Source organism: Mesoplodon bidens (genome assembly GCF_964165515.1).
Source record: "Mesoplodon bidens genome assembly, chromosome: 2".
Lineage (NCBI taxonomy): Eukaryota > Metazoa > Chordata > Mammalia > Artiodactyla > Ziphiidae > Mesoplodon > Mesoplodon bidens.
In genome coordinates, this window is record NC_138177.1 from 1,427,351 (window position 1) to 1,442,718 (window position 15,368).

The following is a 15,368-nucleotide window of genomic DNA, read 5'->3' on the forward strand; positions in this document are numbered from 1 at the left end:
CTGACGGGGTCAGGGGGGCTCAGTGAGTTGGCCCGCCTCCCACCTGGCTGACATGAGGGCTCAGGGTTGGTCCCCTAAAGACCCAGCTCAAGTCCACCGCCCACCACTGGCAGCTGCCCCCCCACCCCAAGCCCAGGACCCCTAAGCAACAAATGCCACATTGTTCCCCCAGCTGGCCTAGCCAGAGACACAGTGGCTCTTTCCCAAGGCCCGCTGGCCTGCTGACTAATCCTGCAAGCCACTCACGTTGGCGGGGTCCAGGGCAGCGGTGGCGGCAGGGCCTCGGAACCACAGGGAGGGGCAGGGGCCCCTTTGTGGCAGAGCCCCCAAACAGGATGCGGCAGTGCCCCCTCCGCGCCCCCAGCCTCCCATCCTCGGCCTGTGCGTCCCGCCTTCACCCTGGCCCCCCTCCGTCCCATAGGAGGCTGCTGGTGCATCTGGGACTGGGGCTGGGGTGGGGGGAGAGAGGAAGTCAGGGGGAGGGATGCGGAGGGAAGGGCCCCGGTCACCTCAGCACCGCAAGGCTGCCCTTGGTCTCCTCTCCAGCCTGCTCCCCCCACCGTCTTAAGTTGCTGCAGACAGAGCTGGGGGCTTTGGCCACTGTGGCAGCGGTCGGCCGAGAAACGGGTGGGTGTCTCTCCAGCACAAAGAGTGTGCGGCCAGCAGCGCCATCGCCTAGCAACGGCCTCCCTCTCTCTTGGCATCACCCGTCCTGGGGGTGGGTGCCAGGGAGAGAGAACAAGGCCATTAAGATCCGCAGGAGTGGGGGAAGGAGGCTTGGCTCCGGGGCTGAGGCCAGGGGGTATGGGTGGGGTGGGCAGAGGAGAATGGAGCCCAGGGCACCGGGCAATGCCAGTGCCTCCCCGACCCTGCCCTGGGGACCCTCCTGAGGCCCTGCGCAGGAGATCCAGGCAGAGCTGGCAGCAGGAGCTCCGCGGAACCCCGAGCTGCGCTTCAGATGGGAAGGGTGGGCTTGCGGGGCGGGGAGTGGTCTGTGGCCTAGGCCAAGGTGCTCCTTTGGTTGACCTCATGCCAACTTCGCTGAGCCCAGACGGGGCTAAGGGGCCTCTGTAAGGGCCCCCTGTCGGGGTCGGGGTGGGGGGGACCAGAGAGAGGAAAGAAGGCTCTGTGGGGCTGTCGATGGAGCTCTGGCTGCCGGGAAGGGGGTGGGGTAGGGGCGGGCGGGGGGCAGGCAGCTGGGCCGTCTGTAGGCTAAACAGTCTGTTCTAAGAAGCCAAACAAGAGCAGCTCTCAGAGTCAGAGAGGCTGGAAGCCCCCCAGGCTGCTGGTTGCCCTCGAATGGGGGCTTTGTGGGGAGGGAGGAAGAGCGGCGGGGGCTCCAGGGGAGATAAGTTTGCAGCCTTTACTTCCCAGGGACGGCTGGGCTCAAGCCAGCCTGAGGACACAGTGCCCCAGCTCCCAAGCCCTTCCGTCCACTCTGCCCTCACAGCCACAGGGCCCCAGGCTGGACAGGACACCAGCCACAGGCCAGGAAGGGCCAAAGGTAGCCAGGAGGGCAAAGCCCAGGTGCACCTGGGCACTGCCAGGATGTGGCACAAGAAAGGCCTGTGGGCACAGGGGTAGTTCTACCTAGTTTATTGTTTTCCAAGAAGGGTCTTCTACGGGGGAGCACCTGACCGGGACTGGGGGTGGGGGCGGGCAACCAGGGTACGTCAGAGAAGGAGGAGGACAGAGAAGGGATGGCACCTGGAGGGGGCGTCCAGGGCTGGCCCATCCTGTGCAGAGAAGAGCCCGGTTGCCGGCCCCCAAGGCCCCCGTCCAGGATGGGTGATGCCGAGAGGGGCAAAGTAAAGGCTCCAGATGGAGAGGGGAGAGCAAGGCTGGGACCAGGTGGGGTTCTGGCTCCCAGCCGGTGGGATGGAGAGTTTCTGGGCAGCTCTGAGGACCTGGAGGATCACCGCCCCCCAGCAAGAGGACGGGCGGGCCGGCCCCGAGAAGGGGCTCGGCCAGGGGGCTCCGACATACCCAGACCCCAGCCAGGGGAGCCGAGTCCATCTCTGGACAGAGCTCCCCCTGCCACGGCCAGCCAGCCTCAGCAGGGCGTGCCCAGGGCCAGGAGCGGTGGCGCCTCCCGGGGTTTGTGGAAGTAGACAGAGGTGGACAGCCCCGTCTGGAGCTTGGCATCGGGGCCGTCAGTGGCTGCCCCCCCACCGCAGCCCTCGCAGCAGCAACAGCAGCAACAGTCCAGGAAGGCGCGGCCCAGCGGCCGGCACACGCACAGGAGGAGCACGGGCGTGACGGCCGCCTTGAGGAAGGTGGAGAACTGGCCCACCAGGCCCAGGAGCTCCAGGGTCTGGCGGGCGAGCGTGGCCGAGAGGTAGGCGGCCACGACGTTGCACACGTTCTCGGGGAGGGTGCAGAGAGTGTAGACGGCGGTCAGGCCCACCACGGTGCTGCTGAGCTGGCCCTCGTGCTGCTCCTGCTGGCCCAGCCGGCACTCCGGCTTTCTGCCGGGCGGGCCCCACACCCGCCACGTCACCAGCTGGCAGGTGACCGTGAAGAGGACGGGCAGGCAGAAGTAGCAGCCAAAGGACCACCACATTCGGGCGTTCTGGTAGGTCAAGACCAACGAGTAGAGGGACTCGGGCAGGTGGGCCGAGGGCTTCATGACGCACGCGTCCACGGGGCCCGCAGCAGGGCCAGGCTCCTGCACCAGCTGCCAGAGCAGGAGCTCGGGCACAGCCAGCGTCATGGAGCCCACCCAGATGACCGCCAGCTTGGCCAGGATGGACGGGCACGGTTCGATGGGCCTGGCCTTGGGCAGGGTGCTGGTGGCCACGTGGAAGCGGTCAATGCCCAGGGCGCAGAGGCTGAAGGTGGTGACGCCGAGACAGGAGACCTGCGGGGGGGGGGGCGTGGGGAGGGGGAGAGGCGGGGGTCAGCTCCAGGCAACCGAGGGGCTGACTCAGACTGGAAGTACATGGCAGGCGTGGGAAGGACAGTGGTGGCACCGCCATTCAGGGGCATTTCAGGTCTCACGGCCAGCGTCAGGCGGGACCAGGGCCTTGGTGGATGGCAGAGCTGAGGTTGCCCTGCAGGCTGCCCGACTCTTGCCGCCCGCTGCCTTGCCTCTGGGCCCAGGGACGAGCGACCTAGGCCCTACAGCCCCTTGTGCTCCTGAGACTTTGGGAAATCATCTCTGAGGACAAACATGGACGGAGACGTAGGGCTCCTGGGCCTGCCGGGTCCTTGGATGGCCTCACCCACCCCGTCCACGGTGGGAGTGGCCTTGGGGGGCGCAGAGCATACACTCTCCCACCCTCCTCGCTCTGCCCGGAGAGGCTCAGGGCCAGCCCAAGTGGGGATGCAGCCCCCCCAGGCCGGCCTGTGCCCACCTCCCCGCAGGCGGCTCACAGAGCACACAGGAAAACCACCCTGTGAGCAGAGAGGAAGCCAGAGCAGCAGGGAAGAAAGTGCCAGAGAGAAGTGACGGGACTGGGGGGGTGCTCCCAGCTCAGATGATGTCTGGGCACACTCAGGGCTGTGCTCAGTTCCCCCTCCGTCCAAGCACTCCCCTCTCTGGCTGGCTCCCGCCCCGTCTCCAGGCAGGCCCCAGGCCAGGGCTCAGGCTAAACAACACACCCTCTCCTTTCCTACATCTCAAAAATGGCCCCAAGCTGTATTTAGCTGCCTCCTGTTCCCTCCTGGGGTCTCCTGGGGCCTCCCTACAAAAGGGTGCTGGGCGGTGCATTTGTCCCTCCACTCTCACCCGTCACCCCAGCCTCCAGGGAGGGCTCAGGGGTCACCTCTGTCCTTCAGGCCGTGGAGGGGGTTAGGCGGCAGCCTGCGTATCAGATGTGTTGGGACCCACAGTCGGGCAGGGGGCAGGGCCGGGCTCTCCTCGGCCACCAGCTCCATGCAGACAAGCGCTCACAGGGGTCTTAGACCTTTCCCAGGAAAATCCACCACATACTGAATTATTTCAGTTCTAAGCCCTTTGTAGACGTCACACATGTGAGCCTTCAGGGACTCACTCAGCTATGGTGATGGCGGTCAGCCCCGACTCACAGAGAGGGAAGCAGAGGTTTGGGCAGGTTAAGTGGCTAACCACGGCCACTCAGCAGAGCCCGGGCTCTGACCCAGTCTGCCTAGTTCCAAGGCCCTGGCTCTGACCTCCCACAGCTCTCCTGGGCTCTGAGCGCCAGGTCTCTTAGATGCAAGGGCTGTCCCTGGCCGGAGGGCCTCTTTCAGGTCTGAGCAACTTTGGGCCACCGTTAGGTGGTCTCCCTGGGCTGGGAAGGACAGGACAGGGCTGTACCGCCCGCTGAGCCTCAGAGAGTCTGTCTGGATATGAAACCATCGCTAGGTCACGGGACAGTGTCCAGACGCTGATCCTGATTCCTTCCCCACCCAGGCCGGCTGCCCACTCCCTCAGCATCTCCCATTCTCTCGGGAGGAAAGCAGCCTTTGTGGGGAGGGAGGCCCCAGTCACCCCAGCGCTCGTTCTTCCTCCTCCCACAGCGTAAGCAACATGCAAAAGGCTGCAGGCTGATTTCCTGTTCCTAGGCAGACATGTTGGCCTTGCTGTGTCCCACGTAAATGCACATATATTGGTATATTTTTGCACTGTTTTGATTAAGCTGTATCCGTGTGATCTACACATCTATCAACACCCACGTGCTCATCCCAGCGTGGAAGTTCCCAGAGGTGGGGCCAGTGGTCACCTTGGAGCCGCAGCTGGAGGGCCAACTGGTCTACCCTCTGGTCAGGAGACAGTGAAATGGGAGAGGAGCTGTGACCTGCCCAGGGACACCCCAATATGCCAGGGACAGAAGCTGGCACTAGAGCCCCAGCTTTAGCTCCAGCCGCAGAACCAGGTCTCTCCTTCCAGAGGATGGAGGAGGCGGCGGAAGGTGACGGCGGCGACGAGAGCCGCAGTGAGGGAGGGTCTTTCCTTCCTTCCGTGTTTGCACTCCCAGGAGTGGATACAGACTTGACCCCAGGGCCCTGACCCCCGCCTGCTCTCTCGGGTGCCTGAGAGCTCCCAGGAGCCAATCCTGCATTTGTCTTGGGGGAGAAGCAGCAAGACAGAGCCCCAGGCCTGCGGGGCCTCACGCACCCTCGCAGCCCACATCCGGCAGCACCCCCCACCCACCCCGTGGGCTCTAGTGGGACAGACACTCACCTCCACGAAAGGCACAGCCCGGCAAGACACGTCACCCAGCAGCCTCTGCTTGGTGATCTCGTGGAAGATGATGACAGGGAGGCAGAAGAAGAGGACCAGAAAGTCCCAGAGGGCCAGGCTGGCGAGGATGGAGTTCCAGGCGCTCTTCAGGTAGTAGCTGTGCCACACGATGCACATGACCGCCAGGTTGCCCACGATGCCCACGGCAAACAGCACCAGGGCCAGGAGCAGCACAGCGTAGGCCCTGTAGGAGCTCTCCGTCACCGGGTACAGGGGGTTCTGGATCTGCAGCCGCCAGCCCGGCGGCCCCGTCGTGTTGCCCCGAGGCTCCTGCCTGCTGCTCCCAGGGACCACGGCCCGGTCCGGGTGGCCGCTGGCGGCCACCTGGGGCTCGGTGGGCTGCGGCCCGGTGGGGCGGATGGGCCGGGGGTACTCAGCCCACTCCTGGGGCACATACTGCTGCACCCCCTTGACCTCCTCCTCCTCCTCGGTGCCACGCCTGGACCGGCTCGGCTGCTCCTGGGTCACGGCCTCTCGCCCCCCCCGGCGCAGGGGGACGCCCCCGGGGACCCTGCCGGGACCCGCTGCTAACGCCACGGCGAGAGAGATGGCCAGAGGCCACGGCCACCGCATGGCCGGATAAGCGGCAGTGGCTGCCCACAAGCGGAGGCGAGGCCGGACCGAGTGCCGGGCCGACTCGACGGGCAGCTGGCCGGTGGGCCCGCCCCCATCGGGCGTCTGGCATTGCCAGCCGGCTCCAGCACCCCCTCCATCCCCACCCCTAAGCCACCAGGCAGGGCAGGGCTGGGCCCTCTGCTGGACACAGGGTGCTCTGTGCCGTCCGCAGGACACGCCTCCCCGGGCCCCCCGGGCAGCAGGGCTCAGACCTGTGCGGCCCCCAGAGGCCGGGCACCCCCGGCCTCAGACGCTGGGGTCCTGGGGGGCGGGGGCGGGGGCAGGGTGAGGTGGAGGCAGGGCGCCGTCCCCTCCTCAGGAGGCCGGAGAATCACTGTCGCTCTCGTTTACTGAACCTGATGAGATCCCACACTCAGCCGGCTTCTGGATGAACCTTCACCACGGCCCTGCGGGGCGAGCGCCCTCATTCCTGTGTCTCGGGCTGGAGAGGTGGCCAGTCACTTACCCAGAGCTAAACCTGGCCCAGCTGGCCCGGGGCCTGGGCCTGACTCCAGACCTTCTGACCATCGCTGTTCTCAGTGGGTACGGGTCCACCGGCTTCCTGCAAACCACACAACGTTCCCCTGAAAGGAACAGCCGCCCAAAACTTAAAGCACCGCATTCTGATCCAGACACAAGGCGGATGGACATTTGCAGCAACAGGTCTTTCCTGAGCACCTGCCGGGTTCTAGACACTCAGTACAAAAACATAAAAGACCTCTGCCATCAAGGAGCCTTCAGTGCAGGGCGGGGAGGAATAAATATGTAAATAAATAATTATAGCTCAGGCATGGATGCTATGAAAGGCAAGGGACCAGCCGCCGAGGGAGCCCGAAGGAGGCTGGAGGCATCTGGAGGGCCTCCCAGAGGGGGTGACTTTTAAATGGACCTTGAAGAGCGGCTTCAAGCTCCCCAGACAGACAACAGGGAAGGAAGGGTGCTCAGGCAGAAGAGGCAGCACTTGCAAAGCCACGGGGGTGGGACAGCGGGGTGCAGCGCGAGGACAGCAAGGCAGGCAGCAAGGGAGCAGGGAGGGGCGTGCGGGCAAGGAGCCTGGGAGGCGAGCAGAGGAAGGACCGGGAAGGGCCCTGTACGCCAGGCCCGGGGTGTACGCCTTACCTTGGAGGGACTGGGGGGCTGCGGCTTGCTGAGCAGAGGACGTGGCTTGAGCAGGTCCCTGGGGAGGACCCCTGACGACGGCTGGGGTCACGCAGCCTGGGGCAGGGGCACCTGTCGAGACGCAGCTGTCTAGAAGATGGTGAGAAGCGGAGTCCAGGAAAGCCGAAGGCTGTGCGTGGGAGGGACAGGTCAAAGCTGACCCCAGGCCTGAGGTGGACAGTGAGACACTCACCTGGGCAGGAAAGGTGAGGAGTCTGGTGTGAGGTTGGGGGAAAACCTCTGCTTGTGCAGGTGAGTGGTCTGGGTAGAGATGCAGGAAAGAGCCACCTGTGGCCTAAGAGAAAGGCTGCAACAGGATGCAGAGATATGGGGGTAGAGGTGGGACTGCAGCTGCCCAGGGGTGTGCAGACACTTAGCGGGGAGAGCGCAGGGTGAGGCCCCAGGAGCTCCCACACTCATGAGAAAACGAAGAGAAAGTGAGGAGAGGAAGTGGCTGGGTTCCCGCTCCCTCGAGGCCAGAGAGGGAAGGCGGGCCATCTGGGTGGCCAGAGTCAAAGGTCACTCACAATCAGTCAGCAGACACCAGCCAGGGCTCCCGGAGTGGGACCAACCCAGAACTGACTTTCCTAGAAGACCTTCTGACCAGAAAGCTCTGTGCTACCCAGAGGCCCAACGTGCTGTGTGAAAACAGGGGTCCAGGGAAAGGGGGCGGAGCAGGCGGAGGAAGAAAAAACCTCATGCACCCTCAGACAAGATAAGGGAAGCATCTTGGGCTTTTGGAAGATCTTACCTTTCTGCCTTCTTCTCGTTTATTCTTTGTGTGGGAACAGGGACATGGGGGCTGCAGGGTCGGGCTTGTCTGGGCTTCAGAGTGTCACAGCGAAGATGAGATGCCCATCGAGAAGTCAGATCAGACAAGGACCAAACTGCACCCTTCGTTGTCACCACCCCAGCCTCCACGGCAGAGGGAGGCCAGGCTTCCTACCTCCACCTCCCCGGCCTCAGGAAAGGGCCGAGGAAGGATTGCAGGAGATGCACGGGGTGCCCCGTCCTCGGCCTGAGCATCCTGGGGTCCACCCTCGGAATGTGCTTCCCGAATCCTGGAGGGCTGCCCCCCAGCCCACCCCGCAGCAAGTCAGCGCCTTCACACCTGCGGCTCCCGGCACTTAGCTGCTGTCCTTGAAACCCACCACCTGCCTCGTGGTGGTTCGGGCAAAGAGTCATCACCATCCATTTAGTGAGCACTCACCAGTGCCAGGCCACGGTAAACGCTCGGCAGAATCATCATACTTCATCTTTACATTCTTACCCCAGCTCAGAGGGGTAAAGTAACTTTCCCAAGGACACACAGCTGGGATCCAAATTGCAGGTTTGTCCAACTCCAAAGCTGAAATTCTTAGCCACTTCTTTGCGTAGCCTGACAAAAGTTCAAAAGGGATCCTGAAGAGGCTCTACACCAACTCTCGTATTGGAAATGTGGAATACATTTCCAATGTGGAAATGTGCAGATGTGGAAACTGCAACCAGAGAAATCGAGCGCCAGGGCCAGGCACACACCAACACAGCGCCGACCCCAGCCCGTCAGCCCTTTGCTGCTTCTGCTCTGAATATTCCGTACTGACTGCACCTCGGGGCAGGAGCTCTGTAAACCCTGGCCGCTGCAAGGGCACCCCGCCTGCCAGTCCTGGGCTCCCTTGGCTCTTTGGGGCAATGGGGATGTCAGAGGCCACTAGGTGGAACCAGATGTTCAGAGATGGAAGTTCAGGGCTGCCTGCGCTCCGAGCCCCGCCCACAGACCCTGCGGCTGCCGGAGGAGCCGGTCTCCACCGGGTGGGTTCCCCGGGCCGACCCCGGGGGCTGTGGAGATGCACCTGCCATTCCACCCCACCCTCCTGGGGTGCCCAACTCGGACCCCTCACGGGTCGGCCTCCCCAGCCGAGACTCCTGTCCTGGACCAAGCTGGTCCCCTACTCAGAGGCAGGCCACTCAGAAGGCCAAGATCTCCCAGCCCTTAGGACCGGCTCTCCTCCATCCCCGGAATTCCCCATCCTCCTCCCTGGGAATTCCCCAGCGAGCTGGCCCGGGAAGGTCCTGGGGCGGGAGGCGGTGGCAGCGGGGCTGGGGCTGTCCCCTGGCGTGGAGCGGGGTGAGGGCCTTGGGGCTGCCGGGGAGGTGCCGCCCGAGAAGACAGTTCAGAGTTGACATTTTCCTGAGCAAGTTCCACTAGCCGGCATTGTCCAACGAACAGAACCACACAGTCCAGGTATGACTTCTTCGATGGTTCTGCCCCTTACGAGCTGTGTGACTTTGGTCGAGTACTGAACCTCTCTGGGCCTCGGCTGTAACGAGGGGACAGTAACAGACTAAATGGGCTCGTCTATGTCCATCGCTAGAAGAGCGTCTGGTACACAGGAAGCACTGGATGAGGATGAGCTGTTGCCATGGTAACTCACTTAGCACCACAGCCTCACGAGGCAGGTGCTGTTAGTATCTTCACTTTACAGATTTGGAAACTGAAGGACAGAGAGGTAGGAGGCAGCCGAAGAGGTGGGGGCGGGGGGGCAAATTTGAGACAGAGAGGTCACTCCATCCCAGGCAGCCCCGTCCAGTTTTAGACGGCTCGAACGTGGAAGTTGCTCCTTTATTAGAAATGTGACTCCAGGAAAATCCACTCGTCCCCTGGAGGGGACAGAACACACCCAGGATCCAGGTGGGGGAAGCGGTCAGCAGACATAAGTTCAACTCCGTAGGGAGTAGAACAGGTGGAGGTGTGTGCGGGTGACCAGAACGGGAATGCTGGGGCCAACCAGCCGGTCCTGGGGAACCAAAGAACGTTTCCTAGAGTCGAGCCTTAGGAGGGGTTTCTCCTGCAGCAGGGTCCGGGGGAAGAGGGGAGGCTCCTTTGGCAGAAAGGAGGTGGAGCCCAAGTTCCAGCAGGAAGGTGGCTGGTGGGGAGGAAGGGTTGATTCCAGACAGATCCCGCCTGCCGGTGGAGCAGGGGGTCACCCAGCGGGAGGAGGGAGCCTGGTCCCCAGCATCGCAAGACCAGGAACTGAGGGGCAGGGCAAGGGCGGGGTGAGGCTGGAGGAGCCTGGGAAACCCATGCAGGGCAACCCCCCACCCTGTTCCTCCCCGTCTGCCCCTCCCCAAGTGATCCCGGGCAGGAGGGCACCTGAGTCCCTGCACATTCTGTAGCTTTCCCTACAGAAACCTCCACAGGGTTCCCATCCTGGGGCAGCTAGAGGGCTCTCTGGAGTCTGGAACCTGGTTCCAGAGCCTGGGGTGGGCAGGGAGCGTCGGAATGAAATCTTCGGGGAGAGCCAAGACCCGGCTGTGACTGTGACAGGGGGGCCTGCAGGAAGCCACTGCAGCTTCTGCTTGGGTGGTGAGTGTCTGGGAGACAGGTGAGCTCCAGACAGCGCAGGCCCCTCGCTCCTCGCCCCCAGGTGCTGGCACTGGTGCCCCCCTCCCACTCACACAGCCTCAGGCAGCGGGGCTGAGACAAGCAGATTATTCACTGCCAGGTGCCCTGGCCGTGTCCTTTCGGCCTTCTTGCCCTGATGTCCTGCCACAAGCTGCCAGCCAGGCTCAGCACAAACGAACACAGAGCCGAACCGAGGAGGAGGGCTCGGCCCTCCCCAGGTGGCACCTGCCCGGCTGGCATCAGGGCACAGGCTGGGGTGCTGAGGGAGGATGGTTGGACTTCTGTTCTGGGGACCTTCTGAGCCCAAGAGTTGCTCTGGCTTCCTCCCTCCCTGGGGTCGGTGGGTGGTCCGGACACAGCATGAGATGGAGGCACGGGGGGTTCAGGCTGTGTAGCCCGGGGCAAGTCACTTTACCTTCTGACCCTCAGCCTTCCTGGCTGTAAACCCTACCTCAAAGTGTGTACTGAACATCAAACTGCATGGCTAAGGGGCGTTCCCGACACAAAGTGGGTTCCTCATAAATGTCCACCTCTTCCTTCACATCCACCTCATCCCCTGGTCTCACGAAGAGCCATCCTCGAGTGGCCCCGGACCCTTATGTGCATGCAGTCCCCCTGGAGCCCCCGTGTTGGGAGGGCCCTGGGCCTGCCGTCCGGCCTGCCTGGAAACGGGCTGTGACTCAGAGCGCTGTGGGCCCTCGGGCCACGCGGCCAGGAGCCCAGCACCTGAGGGCCCCTCCTAGAGTGAAAAGTCACTGCATGCCCTACACAGTCATTGCCCAGACTGGGGTGAAGAGGGGGGCAGTGCTTCAGAGGAGGGGAGAAAGACGGGGTGGATTTCCTCCCTGTATGCAAGGGAGGCTAAGGACAAACTCGGAGCCCTCACCACGGCCGGGTGTTTCCCACCCGGAATCGCAGCCAGCCTCTGCTCACAGGAACAAGCAGGGCCAAGCCAGCTGCCCCAGACCTGGGGTGAGACTTAACCTGTGGACGAAGAGAATGGCTTCTGGCCCAGGCAAGACCCCCCTGCTCTGGATGTCCCTGGTTGCAGGGGTCAAATCTGGCCCCCTCCTGATTCCCCCTGGACTCACTTTTTTTTTCTCTCCTGTCCAGACCAGCACAAAGTCTGCGGGTCTGCAGACTGGACTGGATTGGGTCCTCAATCTTAGGAGCTGGGAGGGGATCCTCTGCTGAAGCCACCGACATGAGCACAGACTCAGGGAGGCAGGTGCCTGCTGACCCAGCCCCGGCCCCGGCCCAGCGCAGCCCCTGACATCCTGACGCTGTGTCACTTCCTACACAGCACTGCAGGGCTGCGCTGGCTTCAGCCAAGGCCCTGCTCGGGGCTCAGGATTCACAACAATAGCACCCTGAAACCCGGGGGCTTGAAAATGTGAGTGCGGGTTTCCTCAACGCTCCAGGGTTACCCCGAAACCAACCTAGATTGTGCCGTCTCCCTGTATGGACATATCCCTCCACTTGCAGCCACGTTTGTATGACCAGCAGCAGCCCTTGGGCTCGGCCTGGTCCTCTGACGATGGAACCGACAGGAGCTCCGTCCTCCTGGCCCTCGGCGTGTCCCAGGATGCGTTGCCTTTCTCCAGGTCTCCCTCTGGGGGTGTCTGACCGCCACTGCCCAGGACGCCCTCCAGGGTGGGCCCACGAGGCCAAAGTCTGGCCGGGCTCCTGGAACTTGGGCAAGACGCCCTGGCCAACAGCACGGGCCCCTGCCTCCTCTGCGGGGAGGACCCTCACTGGCCCCCGGCCCTCACCTATGAAACGTGGCTTTGCTAGGGGAACTCTCAGTCCCTTCCAACCCCAGAATTCCCAGAGGAACTTCCGTGGATGACGCCGAGTTGATTTTTTGCCTGTTTGCTTTTGTTGGTTGTTTTTTGTTTTTTCAGAGGATGAGGGAAAATTCTGGACCCCTGTTGGCCTAACGGTCCATAGAAAGCTGGCACTGGACACTGCAATCTGCTGGGCCTTTTCCCTTTGCCCATCTCCACCAGGGGGTGGAGGGAAATGGAGATGGCGGCAACCCTAGCAGAGGCAGGAGGGAGCGCCCATCTCACTTGTGCAGGTGCGCGTGTATGCGTCTGTGGGCCTCTGTGCTCACTACGGGGCAGTGTTTGTCGCCCTCCATGGCAGACTCACAGAGCTCGCCACATGCAGCTGTATAAGGAGGTTTATATTTCTCTCCGGAACGGCTGGGGCAGGGGTGTGGTCCAGCAGATGGCTGGCATGTTACAGGTGTGTCTGGCTGGAAAAGGCACCTGGCCCAGCCTCTTGATTGGCTGTCAGTGAGTCACGGCGGTTGGGCTCCTGGAGCGGCTGTCATGGAGCCGGGGTCATGCCCTGCCTTATCTTTACTGCCTTCTCTGCCGGCGCAGACGGACAATGTTCCCCGTGTAGGCAGTGACGCTCGCAGGCTGCTGACTCCGGGTCAGTGGGACATGCCCTCTGGGTAGTCTTCCTGGCGGGGCATGAGTTCACCTCGACCTCGCCGCGCCTTGACGCTGCAGCCCACCCGGGTCCAACGGCCCCGCCTGGGAGCGATTCGAGGGGCCAGCTTGCCAGCTGACTGAAACCTGGCAAAGCCACAAAGGGATTTCCTCAGTTCCCAAAGACCCACCTGAACTGACCAACAGCATAAAAATGTTTGTGGGTAAACATTCTAGAAACCAGCTCCGGGCTCTGGGAAGGGCCTCCAGGGAGATGGGCAGGGAGGTGTTGTCATGGTAACTTGGCAATCTTCTGAGGTTCTGGCAGAGAGGAGGAGAGAGGCAGGTGCAAGGGTCCTGCACCCTGGCTTTTCAGACACAAGGGACCACTGGGCTGCAAGCCCAGGGGACACGTCCTGCCTCCCAGTCCCACATCACATGCACCCACAGAGCTTTTCACTTCCCAGGCCCTTCCAGGAGGGCGGGCCTGACGGCTGTCCCCAATCCCAAATGGACAAAGCAAGGCCTCGACAGGGACGTGCACTGCCCAAGGTCACCAGGTGGAGGCTGGCAGCCAGCAGGAGCAGACACAGGAACATCCGCCTCTCCACACCTGACAAAGCCCTCTGTCTGCCTGGCTGCTCAAACAGCTGCAGCCGCCAGGCCTCCATTAGGGTCCTGGGGCCACTCGCCTCGGGGACGGGGAGGACCTCGTACAACCACCTTGACTCCGGCCACTTCTGAGAAGCTCCGAGGTCTCAGCGACCACCCGAGGGCCTCGCTGTCACTCCTCCCCGACTCCGTCTGCCTGCCTGAGCAGAACACAAGTTCTGTGTCGGTGGGGGGTGGGGGGGCCCGCTGAGCTGGGGAGGCCCTGGCCAGCTCCCTGTGGCTGCCAGACTGTCCGCCGGTACCCTAGACCCGGCTCCCGCCCGTCAGGCGGGCACAGCGTCTGGGCAGAACGCCAGGGGGAATTTTCCACCTGCCTGGCTCTGCCGCCCGCTCTGTGGTCTGGAGCGGGGGTTGTCTCGGGCCGCCCACACGGGAAGGGCCGGCTCTCGCCTTGTTCCGCGACAGCGTCTGTCCCCCTTCAGAGACGCAGGGGCTTTTGGCTCTGGGTCATGAAGGCCCCCAGCTTACCCAGTGAGCCCCCGCCTTGAACAGACAGGGTGAATGAGGCACAAGAGAAATGACGTGACCGAGGTCATAGGGAGAGGTGGTGGCCGAGCCAGGCCCCAGACTCACAGCCCTCGACCGCAGCTTCCAGGCTTCCTGGAGCGCGCCTCTCCCGACCCTCCTCCACCGCAGGTTCACTTGGGCTGCTGGCCCCCTGCCCCCCAACACACACCCTGCCCTCCCTTCTTGGCACGGCTGGGTGGGTCTGCCCTTTCCAGCTCAGCGTGAGAAGCAGCTCTGGGGTGTGTGTGTGTGCGCGTCCCTGCGCGTCCCTGCGCGTGTGACAACTGAAACCACGATGGCCACAGAGGCCGGAAGACGGGGAGAGATTACAAGCAGATAGCCGGGGACTCCGCACCGGGCGGGGGCGGGAGGGGGTGCAGGGTGAGACCTGCCGGGGGGCCTTGGTGGGGGCGACACCCTCCGCTTGCCCCTCCCATCTCTCCCCTTGCTGGGGAGCTCAGACCCCCGTGCCGGCCTCAGGCCACCCGCAGGGATGGGGTCAGATGGCGCCCGCGTCCCGGGGCTCGGAGCCCGACATCTCTCCCGCCCACGGCGAGGTGACCCAGGTACACCTGCTCCTTCGAGTAAACAGCAAAGGAAAGGCCCGGGGCTGGGGCAGCCAAGGCTGAAACCGGGTGCCGGGAGCGCATGAGTCACGTTCTCGCCCTGCGACCGCCAGGGAGGGGAGCGGGAGGGAGGGCGGGGGACCAGGCCCACACCCCCTCCTTTGGGACTCCTGAAAGGTCCTCAGAAATCTCTCCTACAACCTCTTTGTTTCATCGAGTTAGGCGGCTGCACCCTAGAGATGGCCCAGAGAGGGCAAGTGACTTGTCTATAGACACACAGCATAGTAGTGGTCCCAGGACTTCTGAGCTGTGGGTTCAGATCCCAGAGCCGGGAACAGAACTCCAGCAGGCCTGCCCTGCCCTGCCCGGGTCAGGCCTGCTGCCCACTGGGGAAAGAGACTTGCAATTTCAGTCATCGCAGAGATGCGGTCAAGCCCTGGGGCTGCCCTGGGCACTGGGCTGACGTCAGCTGGGTGTCCCCCGTCCCCGGAAGCCCCGCCCAGTGGTGTGACATCACGGGTTGGGCTGGACCAGCTCTGCTGGGAGAAACTTTCCACTGGGGGAGAGGGGGGCCGAGGGATCCGGGTCTGAGTTTGCGTGGGCCCACGACCTAGCTCCGCCCCCCGAAACTCCGTAGGCACCTCTGCTGCCCACCTCCTGCTCCCCTCACCTCCCGGTGCTGCTCCCACGGGCGACTGAGTCAGCTCCCGGGCCGAGTCAGGAGTAGCGTAAAGTCGGGGCTCCCCTGGCTCTGCTGGTATTGTGGTTGGAGCAGTGGAATCCAGAGAATTCAGAGTTCCGGGTCATTTTAGCAGACC

At 63.4% G+C, this 15,368-nt stretch overlaps 1 protein-coding gene across 1 annotated transcript; it reads right to left on the reverse strand.

The window, feature by feature from the left end:
* Positions 1 to 1,677: 1,677 nt before the first annotated feature.
* Positions 1,678 to 5,779, reverse strand: GPR37L1 (G protein-coupled receptor 37 like 1; the record flags this gene model as incomplete). Its single annotated transcript, XM_081218087.1, has 2 exons — positions 1,678 to 2,860; positions 5,147 to 5,779. The coding sequence occupies 2 exons, from the start codon at positions 5,777 to 5,779 to the stop codon at positions 2,054 to 2,056; spliced, it is 1,440 nt and encodes a 479-aa protein (XP_081074213.1). The 3' UTR covers positions 1,678 to 2,053.
* Between the last annotated feature and the right edge of the window lie 9,589 nt (positions 5,780 to 15,368).